This window comes from Rhinolophus hipposideros (genome assembly GCF_964194185.1).
Source record: "Rhinolophus hipposideros genome assembly, chromosome: 7".
Taxonomy (NCBI): Eukaryota; Metazoa; Chordata; class Mammalia; order Chiroptera; family Rhinolophidae; genus Rhinolophus; species Rhinolophus hipposideros.
Window position 1 is genome coordinate 49909311 of NC_138053.1, and position 15371 is coordinate 49924681.

Sequence of the window (15371 nt, forward strand, 5' to 3'; positions counted from 1 at the left end):
TTATGGTTTTTCTTGGAATAAAATGATTATAAATGTGTTCTTTAAGTAGACTGAGAAAAATTATTCTCTAGATTCTTTGGGGGGGAAAAAGAACTCACCTGTTCAATTCTTTAGCTAAATTCATCTACAATGGACCAGAATTATATGGAATGGACTCAAATGCCTCCTCCTCCCTCCTGCAACCAAATTGCCTAAGTCAGGCTTTTTATCTTAAATAGTAATAATAATAATTACTATAGCTACCATAGCCTAGTAAAGCTACCATTAAAAAAAATTGTCTTCCAGAAAGGACGACCCACACTTATCTGCAGAAACAAGATGGAAAGACAGAGCAGAAACAGTGATAATTGGAGGTGGCTGTGTTGGTGTGAGTCTGGCTTATCACCTAGCCAAAGCAGGGATGAAAGATGTGGTCCTCCTGGAGAAATCAGAGCTCACTGCCGGATCTACCTGGCACGCAGTAAGAAAATCACCTCAAAAATGTCATTTGTGCGAATTGTGCGCTAGTGAAATCAGTTTCCTTCCCATTCTCAACTCCCCATTGTAAGCTCTTTGGAGTGAGTTTCCTTCAATTGTGTGGGAAAGTGCAGTTCCACTGTGGTTGGTGTACTTCCAGGCAGTGATCAACATTTATAATGTCTTTATCTTGAACATATGGCTTTTGTATAAATCCTGGCTCTGTGATTTTCTACCCATGTGACTTACAGCAACTTACTTAAGTTTCCATTTCCTGATGTGTAAAATGGGAACATTAATAGTACCTACCTGTGAGGATTGTCATGAAGATAGAGTTAATATGTGTCAAGTAACTAAACACATGCTAAGTATTTAGTAAATGTGAGCCTTGGTATTGAAGGATAGTGGCTGGGCGATCCTGAATATGACCGAGAACTTCACCAATATAAACTCCCTTTACCTAGCTTTAGTTGTCCTTTATATTTATTGATTTAGTGATGATTTTATTTTTGTGCTGAGAGATACCAGCGTGGCTTCATGAAGACTTCGCTATGAGGACTGAGAATCTGTGACCCAGTTTTCGTGTAAAAACACATGACCAAGTGACTCTGATATTTAATGGTACACACAATTGTCCCAGTGCTGCACAATAACTGGGCTTAAATGGAAAGCTGCTCCGGTGAATGAGGTGATTGACACTGCTTTCCTGCTGCCAAATCAGTTATTTCTGAAGTTAGCTAAGGATGGGAGAGGAAGTTTTTATGACTCTAGGTACAGATTTCCATTGACAGATGAGTTGGGCAGTGTTAATTCAACTTTCTGTACATAAGTAATGTTCCTTTCTGTCATTAGCTTTCCTCTGCTAAGAAAAGAGGGACCCCTGCTTTTAGGGGCCTTTTGACATCCAGAACCTGCTCAAGGTATGGGGTGGAGGCTTGAGCACTAAAAGGGCTGCCTGCCTCCAGCTTAGTTTTGGGGAGGGTGTGGCCCAGATTTAAATCCAGTTGGCCTCAGAGTCCTAGCAGTCACATAGTCAGACCACACCCACAGGTTGGATGGAGGGTCCTAGGAAAACCCGCACCAAGCCCAGCTCCTCTTCCTCTTTTACTTTCCCTCCAACCCCTTCACACCGCAGTCTGGGAGAGAGGCCCAGGCTCCTGGTCCTCCTTGAGTGTAATTTCAGAAGCTTCACCGGCACACATGTCTTTTGTTTCACCAGTTGTCCTTCAGCTTGCTTCCTCCTACCCGGAGAGAGGGGGTCCAGAAGCCACCAACATTCCCGGCTCTCCTCTCCTCCCCGAACTAAGCTTTCTATGTAAGCTTTTTGCTATCGTGTAAAAGAAAGCCTACATTCCTCCTCCTATAACTTCTCCTTACTAGACATTCAGTCCCTCTACCAACAAATACTAATATCTACGGAAAGCCTATATTGTGTCGAGCTGGCACTGTCCTAGGAGGTGAGGACACAGCAGTGAACAAAACAAAGTCCCTGTTGTGGAGCCACATTCCCGTTAGGGCAGACAGAAAACACAGAGAGTTAGAGAATAATCAGTGCCATGAGGAGGCAAGGGGGTAAAGTGATAAAGAATGATGGAGGCGGAAGAGTCAGGAGTCTACTTCAAAGAGCAGAGAAAATGTCTGCATTTGGGGGCCGTGAGGCTGTCCAAGTAAGAGCATGCAGTCAGAGAGAAGTTTAGGCAAGTGGAATTATCCTAAGAGGGAGGGCTTACACCCGCTAAACATTTTGGGGGTGTTAAGGAGGATGCACTCTTTAATATTTTAATTACTTATTTGCTCATTTATATTTGATTGGTTTTGTGTGGCCTGCATTTTAGAATAGATTACTGGATTCCCTATTATTTTACTTTGTAGACATCTCAAGAATAAAAAAAAAAAAAGGCAACATAACCTTAACATAAGTTCTTTTAAGGAAAGTGGGCAAAGTTTTTAATATGATAGCTTGTTAAATGTTAGCTGTGTAAAACAATTTTCCCTTAAGCAAAGAGACACCAGAGTGAGTGGAAAAAAGCATTATCCTGGTTTGTGAACAAAGTTATATGCTATCTATGATTTACAAAATGGCATTCATGCAGTGTGAGCTCAAGATGGAGTCAGGCATCAGAAGCCATGTTATTTGGCCCCCGAGGAATAAAGAAAAGAGGGTTCCTCTAGGAAACTGATTCTAGGACTTTTTGCAAGTCTAGGAGGCCTCCCTCTGAGGAGCAACATGAAGAAATCCCATGTATGAGGATTTTTTAACACAGAGAAATAGTTGGAGCATTATGAGAATGTGGAAGGTTGGGGAGCCAGCTAAAGGGACAGAATACAAAAAATAAAGGCAGTTTCACTGAAGTATAACATGAGTTCCAGGTTAAACGTATCTGGAGAGTGTGGCCATCGGTGCTTAGGGAGGGAGGCACAGCTTGCAATGTGAGTATTCAAAATGGAGTCACAAATCCAAAAATCCTGAGGTTTTCCTATATTTTCACAAGACTGCTTTGTCAGTGCCCCACACTACTACTACTAACATGGAGCATTTCTTGAGGGATGGAGGGAAAGGGGAGAGGATTGAGCAAGAATCAGTTTTGGAACATGGGACCCCCAGGAGAGGCTGCCCCTGGGAAAGGTAAGAAAGTGGATGTTTCAGAGGCTTGAGGAGAAAAGATGCAAGAGGATCCATTTGGGATGAAGGAAGACGATATTAGAATTTTCTATTTATTTTTATCTGGAAATAAAGAAAGAAATTAAGCTTTACTAATCTTTATAAACAGCCCTCCCCTTGGATGTGGGTAACGGTCGTCAGTGTATCATGACATATTGCAGATCACATGCTGTGGGATATCACTGTTGGGATTAATTTTATAGAAACAGGGCTTTAAATAATATAATTTGTGATAAAAGAGAGAGGGAATGACCTTGAGAGTGCTGTATGACACAGAGGTTTGTTGGTTAGCTCATAATAATAATTAAAGGAGTTGTGAAGCTGAAAGTTTTTCTTTTACAAAATGTCCCACATTCAGTGACTTTTATAGTGATGCAAATGGCTGCCAGTCATTTCTACATAGCAGATATGTATTAAAAAAGTAGATGCAGTCCATCTTTTCAAAGTAAAGGTGATGTTACAATAAATGAGAAATAACTGCTTTTTTGTAAAATAGTCCTATTGGGGAAGAGAGCATTTTAAAAAGGGGATATTTGGAAATGTTGGCATTATTATTAGGTTTTTCTGGGCAAAATGACATGTGTCACCTAGAACAACTTTCATATATGCAAAAGATAAATTTTTTAATCCATCTAAAATTTTTCCAAATAAGGAATTTCAGTGGAATTTGTACTCTTATTTAAAATATAAAAATGCAGAACTTCCAATTAGCTTGTACCAACTGATGAACAAGAGAACATGAAGCATTAATAGTCAAATTTCAACAGAAACCTTCCTGTAGATGTTAATTGGGATGGAGGAAGTGGTGTGAAGATGCCGAGTACAGCCAAAAGAGTGTACTTCTCCCACTTAGGTCTTTGCATAAATGACAGGTAGCTTCTTCAGCTATCAAAGCCATTCGAAACAGTCTCAAAATAAAACAAACCTAGAATTAGGCCTTTAAATTGCTGCTTTACCAAGGTTAATTCAATATACATATTTTAGTAATAAAATATATGACTCACATAGCTCTTGCTAAAATATTAATAAGCTTACTATTTGAAAGCTTTTCTACACAATAAACAAAATAAAAATTACTTAAAATATTTATTTCAAGTGTTTGTGTTTTATAGTCTCTGTCAATACACATTTATAAATCATGTGAAAATAAGGAAATTACCTATTTTAATGGACATGCTCAAACTTTTTAATTGGATGTGAGTGCCTGGATAAAAGATTTGAAGCCACTGGAATATAGGGTGGCTTGAGGACAGTCACTGGGCTTTTTGAGGCTGCAGAGCCTCATGAAAAAGGGAGAAGGATTATTGAAGATGATTTTTCTAACTCCATCATTCCTTTAATTAATTTATTATTAATTGTCAGTCTACTGTAAAGAAGAGCTTATCCTTCTTATTTATTTATTTAATATCAATAAGGCTTCATAAATTCTTATTTTATTCAAAGGGCTATACTTCCTAATGATGATTCATGTCTCTGTTTCATCTTCCCTCTTTGATCTTCTCCGCCAACTATAACTATTTTCTTTCTTCAAATCAAAGGTGAGCCCCTTCACTGTCCTTCTTGAAGACTTCCGTGACCCTTCCAGCATTTTCTTCTTCTTTTAGTTCTTATGTCTTTCTATGCTCTGGCACTTAATCATATGCTCTTGATTTCATTGGTCCACATATGAGAGTTTCATGACCTCAATCAGACCATAAAATCTTGAAGGCAAAGGACAATGTTTTCTCCTTCTTCAGACTTCCCATTTAATATAACCTTGCTGAATCCCAGAACAGAAAAACGTTGTACTTTTCTTACATCTGCAAGACTGGCATAGAAATTAACAATAAGTACCATCAGACATTATATTCAAATAGCTTATAATAAAAGCACAGATATGGTTGCCCCCAAGTTTTCAACCCCAAAGAAAAAATAAAAGTCAATGAATAAAAAATATATCGTATACAATAAATAAATTATAATATAATATAATATAATATAATATAATATGATATAATTTTTTACCTGGCAAAAATCAAGCTCAGGACTTAACTTCTGACTGTCCTAGCAGCTAGGAAACTCAGGTAGGATGAACTGTGCCATGGAAATAAGTATACTATTTTGGTAAGGAAGACTAACTTTTCCTTGACCAGAAATTCCTAGAAAAATTTGTTCCCTAAACAAAGGACATTTGGCTAAATGTTTGGAATAACAGTTTTACAAAAACTAACCCAGGTGACTCTTTCAGATGAAAGATCATTAACTCATCCTATGAATATAGTCTTCTGGGGTGGGGAAAAAGAGGACTGATACAATATGCACAGCATATAACTTTCTGGAGGTCTGGCTTAGGTTAGGATTACAGGGTCTAGAAGAGTGAATGGTGAGCAGCGCCCTAGGCTAGTGCTCATGAATATCAGTTTTCTCAACCGAGGGAGATACATGGGAGACAAAGCTGGGCTCTCTAGCAGATACCTGAAGTCCAGGGATTCTCTATTATTGAGCTGGAAAAGTTCATATGCACACTAGATGCCAAGCTTGTAAAAGGGAATGGGGTGTTTGACTGAAAGGTAAAGAGCCTGATTGCAGTTCCATCATAATGGAGCCATACTAGGAGAGGTCCCATAAGCTGGGCCAGGAATTTTTTTGAAATAAGTAGCTGTGCATATGTCCAAATGCTTGAACAAGTACTTGATAGAAGTCTGAGGGTTCTGGTGCATAAAGGATGATACATGAACTTTAAATGGGTGTTTTTGAGTTCAAGGTAGCCAAATGCCCACCACAACCAGAGAACTTTATAAATACTTATTTTGAATAGATTGTGTTCTGATGAGATTTCCAGAATAAACTAGTTGCAAAATGGGGCCCTAGACACTACTTAATTGAGAGAACTTGCTTCATATAATTGTTTAGAATTCTTTGTCTAGATACTACATTGCATCTGCCAGAGTAGATAAAAGGGGGATTGACATGCCAATATTTAGATATATTTTCCTGAGAGTAATTATTCGGTATTTAATCAGTAAATATTTGTGGGAATATAATCTATGAGCTTATCAAACAGGTTAAGCTACAACAAAAATCTGTTCACCAATTCACCAATTCACCAAGCTCTATTTCCCAGGAATTTTCCAATTCTTTTATTTTAGAAATTTCAGGAAATGGAACAGGAAGGATGTTCCATTCAGAGGAATGGTAGTGATTGGGTCAAGGAAAACTCTTCACTAATCTGTAGTCCGTCTACTTAAGGAAACAACGTGATTTGCTGGTTTGAGTCCACATTGTATGCCATACCCCCATATTCCTCCTAATAATAGCATGCATTCCTAAACTTCCCATCAAATCATTGATTTCTGAACCGTCAAACAATGCTTTTTCCTAATAACTTTTAGGGACTTAATATATATGTTTGTTGGATGGCTCTTACTTAGATGATTCAAATTGGTTCTTATAGCTGTGTCACAAGCCTTATGCTCTGGCCTGCTCAAATGGGTGCTGATGTGTTCTTATCCCAAAGGACTGGTTGGTACTGCTCCGTTTCTTGCTAGCAAAAAATCTCCTGCTTAACCCATAAACTATCAACATTTTGAGAATGTTAATTTTTTTTCAGTATTTCCTTTCTTCCCCACTTTTAAGGCAGGTTTAACAACTTACTTTCATCCTGGAATAAACTTGAAGAAAATACATTATGATAGCATCAAACTTTATGAGAAACTGGAAGAAGAAACTGGACAGGTAAATGAATTTAACTTGAAATTGTCTTTAGGTCAGTTTCTCAGAAATATGTAAGATCTCTGAAGGATTTTGATGTAATCATGTAGAGCTGTGTAGTGACATCAATGGCATGTGAAATGTTTAATGTGGTAGAGAAACCGGTGAGAGTTTAAGGTAAGGACCTGTAAAGTTTGCTCTATGATCGATTTAATTTCTTGAAGTGTATGGCCCTGTTCTTCTTGATATTTTTAATGAAGAAAAAATAAATAGCAGCATCTTTCAAAAATAGCTTTAGTTAGTTACTATATCTAGAAACTAAGAAATCAGAGCCTTTCAGCCACTGGATTGCAAAGGGTCTGACACCAGTGCGTGCCAGATTGTCACATGGCTGAAAAGTACTTCATCACAATTGCCTCACTTTTATTTTTATCTCTTCTCATTTATTAGTACTCTCAAAATAAAGTGGCAGGTAAGCAATATTCATAGGCTAAGACTGAAGTCTACTTAAATTTTTCATGCCATCTCCTTTGCCTGAAACCGTCAAAAGTCTCCCCACAGTCTACAGGACAAAGGCCAGAGGAGGAGCCCTGGCTGCCTTTCCACATTTTCTTTTGCCACTCTTTGCTCCTCTCAGATGTTTCAGCTATTCTTAATTACTTATAGTTCTGGAATGTGCTGGGCTGTCTGCCCGAACCACCATTCCCTTTGTCCTCCATTTCAGTATTCACCCTCCACCTTTCCTGCGGGGCATCCCCATTGAGAAGCCGGCCTTGACTTTGCCCACCCGCCACTCAGGCCAAACTGAGGGCACACATGTTGGTTCTAAGAACATTTGTGAACACCCCTCCTATAACAAGAATCTTTCTCTATGGTGGCTGTTGCTTTATTGATTTGCGTTCTCTGCAGACCATGAGCCACTTGAGGGCCAAGATTACATCTTTTATCTCTGTCACCCAGGGCTTACCTGAGTGCTTGCCAACTGAAGAACTTCAGTAAATGTCAAACGAATGTTCACACTTAATCTCATCACTGCAACATTCTGATTCTTCATATTCCCTCCTCAAATTTTTTGTCTTTCTCTTTTTCGCACAATTGTTTTCGCTCAGTACGTTAACACTATTCCACGTTATTGTAATTAGGCGTGTAGCCGTCTGCCTTTTCCTGTGGAGGCTGTGAGCTCCATCCAGGCAGCGTCTTCATCTCTTCTGTTCACAACAGTATCTCTGGGGCTTGGCGCCTGGCACAGACCAAGCACTTAGTCAATAATTGTTGAGTGAATGTCTTTTTGTAAGATGTGAATATGTTTATACAGTTATCTCCTTCACTGCATAGTAAATATCTTTTCTTATACATCTGTATTTTCCTTGTGCTGGACAAGAACCATGTATGAGTGCCAAATGTAATTTTAATGTAATTTTATTGGCATTATTGTCACAGGTGGTGGGATTCCATCAGCCAGGTAGTATCAGAATTGCTACAACTCCTGTAAGGGTAGATGAATTTAAATATCAAATGACTCGGACTGGCTGGCATGCAACAGAACAGTATATTATTGAACCTGAAAAAATTCAAGAGATGTTCCCTTTACTCAACATGAATAAGGTACTTATCTTAAGGGCATTTTCACCATTTGTTGTCTTGAATTAAGGTTAGAAAATGTTATTGTAAAATGTTAAGAATAGAAAAAACTTTGTGCACACATTTTGAATGGCAAAATCAGATGATTAATGCTGGAATTTGGTTAAATTACAAGGTGGGCTATTACGTAAGCTAAATGAAACATGAAAAGGTAATGAAAAATGCTTGTTGGTTTTCCACCTATGACAACTGAGGAAACATTTTCAATATCCTTTTATTACTGTCCCCCAGATCTAAGGCTTTCCATAATAAACCTTCTGTTTGCAAACTACAAAGAGAAAAACAACCTGGTATGATAAATATCCGTGTGGAAAGACTATTTTATTAAAATTTTTACAAAATCAAATGTAGAAGTACCATACTATATTGCTACACAAATATCATCCAGCTCATAACTGCACTTCCCTGACAGGATCTATGCCAGGTATTGATCTAGTTTCAACCAAAGTTTCAACCAAAGTCTGAGAGAATCCACTTGGGAATTTAGTGTTTTTTTGGTTTTTTTTGCTAGGTGATAATCCAATTTGCATAGTAGTAGCAATGACTAGCACTATACTACATAACACTACGGCACATATTTATGTACCAGATACTGTGCTAAGATTATATGCATAATCTCATTTAATCTTCACAATAATAATAATAATAATAATAATAATATAAGGTATATATAATATTATATAAACAGGAAATTGCAGCTTAGGTAATTTGCATAGTAGACCCAAGCTCATCCAGCTAGAAAGAGCTGGAAGCAGAGATTTGAACCCAGGCTGGTTTAACATTTGAAAAACAATCGATGCAGTATACCACATGAATAAAATAAAAGACAAAAACAGACAATCATTTCAATAGATGCAGAAAAAAGGTTGACAAAAGTTCCTTGCTCATACTTGTGCTCAATAGATTTTTGCTGAAATGAATAAGACTTAATGATATTACTTCACAGTGTTCACTCCTTGTTTCATCTGAGTTTCATTCTTCTTTGTTTCCCTCACAGTACCTAGCCTCAATCCCCAGTAGGTATTCAAGAATTAATTGCTGAGTGACTTAATCAAGTATACATTTTCCTGACACCATATACAGATATATATATATAATTTATTAACACTATTAAATAATTAAATATAAATAATTGATCGGTTAATATGAGATTTGACTGCAGATGTCAGAAACCAAAATAATCCTTAAACAAGATAGAAGTTTATTTCTCTTCCTCTTAGACAGTCCGGACTTGAATGGTGGCTCTTCCAAGAAGACTTCAAGGACCCAGTCACCTTTCAAATCATTGCTGTCTTCCTAGAGTGTGACTCTTATGTTCTTTTTCTAAGATGGCAGCTAGGGCTCCAGCTATCATGTCTTCGTTCCAGACAGCAGGATGGAAGAGGGGACAAAGGGCATATGCCAGTTGTCTTTTTATAATGATTTGTGGAAGCTACTACATGACATTTTCATTTGCATTTCATTGACCAGAACTTAGTACTAAGTTTTGCTATCAGCTAGAACTAATAGCTGCCAAATATTGGAAACTCATTGTTCTTAGTGGCTATGTATCTAAATAAACATTACTAATGGGGAGGAGAGAATGGATATTGGAGACAATTACAGGGCTCTATTAAATAGCCTGTCTACTGAATTCTCATTGTGAGTCCTCCCCAAGTCTGAGCTTTGATACAGCAAAAAGAAGTGTAGACTGATCAATCTGATGCCCCAGTGCACTTTTAAAGTACAGTTTTATTAAACATTTGCTGGCAGGATATTAGTTACGCTGAATAATGAGTACACATATTCCTATGAATATTGACTCTTTTATGATCGATTTAGATTTTAGCTGGACTGTATAATCCCGGAGATGGTCACATCGATCCTTACTCTCTAACTATGGCCTTGGCTGCTGGGGCTAGGAAATATGGTGCCCTTTTAAAATATCCTGCACCAGTGACTTCTCTGAAAGCCAGGTCAGATGGAACATGGGATGTTGAAACACCACAGGGATCTATGAGAGCAAATAGAATTGTGAATGCTGCAGGTAAGTGTCATTTCTTTTTTTTTTTAATTGGGTTTTTCAAGTGGCAAAGAAATAAGATATTATGCTATAAAGTAATGTTTTATACTGTGAACATTGTTAGGAAACACTGTGATGCTCCCACGGTGAGCATTGCGATTGTTTCTACGCTACAAAGCTCTCGCTCCATCACTTTGCTTTTAGTGTGTGAGGTATCACTCTGTCTTTGGTTATCTATGTAGAAAGTGAGCATTCTTCTTCATGTTCCATTTTATTCTGCTCCAGATCACGTTTTCCCAAATTATACTTACTTTTCCTTCCTATGTTCACATACTAATAACCAAATTCTAGTTCCATGAACTATACAATCAAAATTTTATACATTTTAGGAAAACAATGGATAATTGTGTTAAATTAAGGTTTTCTGCATTATTTCTCAAAATATCAGTTGGGAATGTGTGTCTGCCTGAAGCACTGTGTTGAGAAAAATGGTGGTGTTCGTCCAAGCTCATCTGAAATGAGTGCAGTGATCAGTTAGCAATGTCTGCCATGAGTGCTGATATGGAAGTTAGATTATGTTTGTTTAGTATTTACTATCACAGTGAATACTGTAAAATGTTTTAGGGGCTGAATTCATATTTGAATTTGAATTCATAGTTCAAATTCATGAGCATCTTCTTTATTCTCAATTTGGTTCTTTTTAGGACAGATTTAATCATTTGTGTTCTCTCTCATCCATTTCTGATTACTTGACTGTAATAAAAAAAACTTACAACGCTTTTCCTTTCAGAACATTTTAAACATACTTTATAATCTTTTCTTAGGTTGCTCTGTTACAATTTAGACTCAGAGTAGTGACCCAAAAAGGAATATTTGAGATAATCTAAAAATTCACTCATTTTCCATTTGTAGAGACCAAGGTCCAGAAAGGTCATGCCACTTGGCAAAGTGACACGATTATGTCAAAGCCAGGGCTTAGACCTGGATATTTTGACCTTTGAGTTAATACACTTTCTAACAGGCCATTTGCCTGTGAAGTCATTTTCAACTATCACACATACAAAAATGAATTCCTGTGCAAATGAAAATGCTTATGCAGTCTAAACTGGACTGATACTTTACATATTCACCAGTAGTTTATAGTGGTTAATTTAAAACCTAAAATAAGCATGAGGCAGTAACTGATTTTCTTGTGGTCTGTTCTTAAATGATACAGTGAAAACAATCTTGATTATCAGATCAAATAGTATGCTGTGAGGATATGCTAGAAACATGGACCCTTAAGATTCTTTCCTCTAAATCATAACTTTGATTGACTGACATTATTTTTTAATGAAACACTTTTAGTGGTTCTAGAAAAAGCCATGTCTTCAATATTTAAGAGTCTAAACGAGTACTTTTGAATCTTTCTAGCGCATGTTCCCCATTTGAAAGGCATCAAAATCTCATATCTTCTTTGATATCAGTTTAAATTCCAAATACAGTAATATAAAATGACTTGCCTAAAAAATAAAAGTAAAGGCATAAAATATTGCTTTCTTTTTGAACTTCACTTGTCCCCACCCCTCCACTACCCCCATCTGATATCCACTACCTCTCACTGTCATTGGGCTTCCCTGGTCTAGATTCTGCTAGAATATCTAAGACAATAAAATCATTCATCTTTCTTTCCCAAGTAGCAAGGATTCTTTGTAACCTAATAACTTTCTTTATGGTCTCATGTTTTCAGCCCCTAAAACATTTTACAGTATTCACTGTGATAGCAAATATTAAACAAACATAATCTGACTTCCATATCAGCACTCATGGCAGACATTGCTAACTGATCACTGCACTCATTTCAGATGAGCTTGGACGAACACCACCATTTTTCTCAACACAGTGCTTCAGGCAGACACACATTCCCAACTGATATTTTGAGAAATAATGCAGAAAACCTTAATTTAACACAATTATCCATCGTTTTCCTAAAATGTATAAAACTTTGTTTGCATGGTTCATTGCCATTGTAATACCTCTTTCCCTAAACCACAAACTGTGAAGAATAAGGAATCACTGAAGAGAAAGAATACTTTCCAAAGAGATCTGACCTAAACCCAGGACCTTGGTTACCCGATGTAGTACGTATTTTATGCAACTGTGAAATTTTGTGGGGTGATCAGGGCAGCAGAGGGCAATGGTAGGAGGTCCTAGAAAACAGCTCTTCTGGTGCTGGCCTGGGAAAACAAGTCTTTGGATTTAGTTTGACAGTGTAGCCCGTGTGGAGTGGTAAACACACAGCCACACTGGCAACCTAATGTCTGGTATTTGTTTTTCCAGGTCATCACCAGGAAAGCTGTTGCCCAGGACATTCTTCTGTAGTCTTTGTTCCTGAAGCCTCTTACCCAGCCACTTCTACCCCCTTTCCCATCCTCAGTTCTCTGTAACTCCAGGCAGCTCCTTGTTGAGAGTTGTATGAAGAACTATGTGGTCTCAATTCTTTTTAGTTAAATTTATTGGGGTTGCATTGGTTAATAACATTATATAAGTTTCAGGTGTACAATTTTATAATACATCATCTGTATATGGCATCAATTCTTTATCTCATTCAGATCATATCTTGGGCCCATATCTATTTTTTTTTCTTTTTCTCCTCCATCTCTTCTCTTCCATTGGGAAAATGTTACTGGAGAAAAATCTAACTGATTACATATTGGTAGTCCATGGAAGGTGTGGAGCAGTGTGTGTTTAATTAATTGTAAGTCTGCTTTGAAAAGAAAACTTAAAGTATAAAACCTCTCCAAATGATAAGCCTCAGTAATTGTGGGCAAAGGTTCAGATATGCCCTCTTCTAGAATTAAAGCTAACAAAAATCCATTTTATGAATAAAACCAACTGTCTGCAGAAGGCATCATGCAACATGATTTGAGAATGTACGTCTGGTGCAATGTTTCCCATAGTTACTCAGTGAGACCAGAATGCTCTATAAATTCAGGCAAAGTCCTCAGGCCAGTTCTGAAATTTAAAGTAACTAGCACATAGACTTGGAAATATAACCAAAGTGTAAAAGATGTAAAGGCCACTATTATCTACTCAATTGTGCCATAACCTGCCAAAAGTTTCTTTATGTGGAATCGTAACAGAAGGCTGTTGAGTCTTTAGGATATGCATGAAAAGGAAAGTCTAAAAGTAAAAAATATGTCCATTTGCTGATGTGTCTCCAGCATTGTCCAGTGCAGTGGGGTTCTCTCGACCGGAAACACATGTATTGCCAACCATGTGACCTGGGCAAATTACTCATTTGTAAAATGGAGCTACTAGTGCCCATCTCATAAAGTTATTATGATGAGTAAATGAGCTAATAAGGCAACAGAACAGGGTTTACTACATAGAAAACACTAAAAAATTAAGTATTATAATTATAACTATGATTAGTATTATGATTATTATCATTCTTTCCTTGAAAGTCTATGCCCTGGTCTGGGAGGCATTAACGTCAGGTTACCATAACTTCTTGGCATCAGGCTTAAGATGACCCAACTCCTTTTATTTGCTCTATAGTCATCCAGCACCCATTCTGCTGGTAAAATGACTTTCCAAAGAGCTTAGTTCTCAAGCTAGTGTGCATAAGGATCAATGTGGGAAGTGTCTCAGACTTCAAAAAGATTCTAATTCAGGTGGTCTGGGTGGGAAGCTGTATTTTAAACAGTACTCCAGGTACTAAACGGTCTGTACCAGATGGTCTGCCAAATATCTTTTGAGAAACTCTAGTATGTAGGTGTTTCTCCAGGAAAGAGAATAAAGTGACTTTACTCTTGAGCAAGCAGAGCTGGGGAACAGTTTCTGACACTCCTGACCTCTTGGTGTACAATAGGCTAACTTGCCGTTGGTATTGCTTAAAAAACTGTTTAATTCTACCTTCATTCTACCCCTGCCCTCAGTTGCAGCTCGGGGGCCACGGGGCAGGAGCTATTTATTATGACGCAAGCTTTTTCTTTGCATAGTGATGAATGTTTCTCCTGGTCTCTTTTCCAGTTGACTCTGTAAGCTTGAGATAACTTTGTAAACTTTACTTAACAATGTTCCTAATATGGTAAATCAAAACTGTGACTGGATGGTGCCAACCTGAAGCCTAGTGTTCAGCCAAAACGAATTGCTTAATTTTGCCTGATACTCTGCGTCAGAGAATGTCACTATATAAGCCATCATTGTCACTGTATAAATTATCTAGTACAAGTAAACTTATCCATGAGCCTGCATCCTTCATTTTAACTCTGTTTCTATTAATCACTGCATTTTTTAAAAATTGGAAGCCATTTCCAAATGATCATTTTTAATTGACTCTTCAGTGTTTTTCAGGTGATAATGGTAGATTTTACAGGACTCCTCCACATTTGTCTCTCTTTCCTTTGAACTTGGTGGGTGGGTGATCGATCTAGCAGGGGTTGAAGGGTAATCCTGGCTAGATTTAGGTTAACTTGATTGACATACAAAGGAGAGAATACCAGCAAACACCACTACCATGAGGTAAAATAGCATAGAGCTTTCCATGGGATTTGAAGTAATATAGTTGTATGATGCTTAAGCATGCATTTCCACTTTATTTTAATGATGAAGTACATTAATAAGCAAGCAATTAGACTCAAGTTTATAAATATGTTTGAATAAGACAGAATTTATTATTCAATTTATGTTTTTAATTGAAACAAATGTATTGAGGGTACTGCAGTGCTTTGAATTGCGAGGTTAAAGATTTTGGTTTTTTGTATTTTGAAACTCCTCTACTGTACATAACTAGAATATGTGGCTTTACTATATTTTCCTACAAAGTTCTGACACTGGTAATTCACATTTTCCTGCTGGCACAAATAAATTAAGTCTCTAAATTATTAAAAGGCCAACAAACAGCTCTAATGCCTGTAGGTAAAAACTGGTTTGCAA

The 15371-nt window shown here is 37.4% G+C and overlaps 1 protein-coding gene across 1 annotated transcript in view; it reads left to right on the forward strand.

Moving 5' to 3' along the window:
• The window catches only part of DMGDH (dimethylglycine dehydrogenase), a 62967-nt gene that overhangs the window by 981 nt on the left and 46615 nt on the right, over positions 1-15371 (forward strand). Inside the window, exons 2-5 of the mRNA XM_081054003.1 lie at positions 286-460; positions 6734-6832; positions 8249-8413; positions 10271-10475. Coding sequence (XP_080910129.1) covers positions 286-460; positions 6734-6832; positions 8249-8413; positions 10271-10475 — 644 coding nt within the window. The remainder of the gene's footprint in view (positions 1-285; positions 461-6733; positions 6833-8248; positions 8414-10270; positions 10476-15371) is intronic.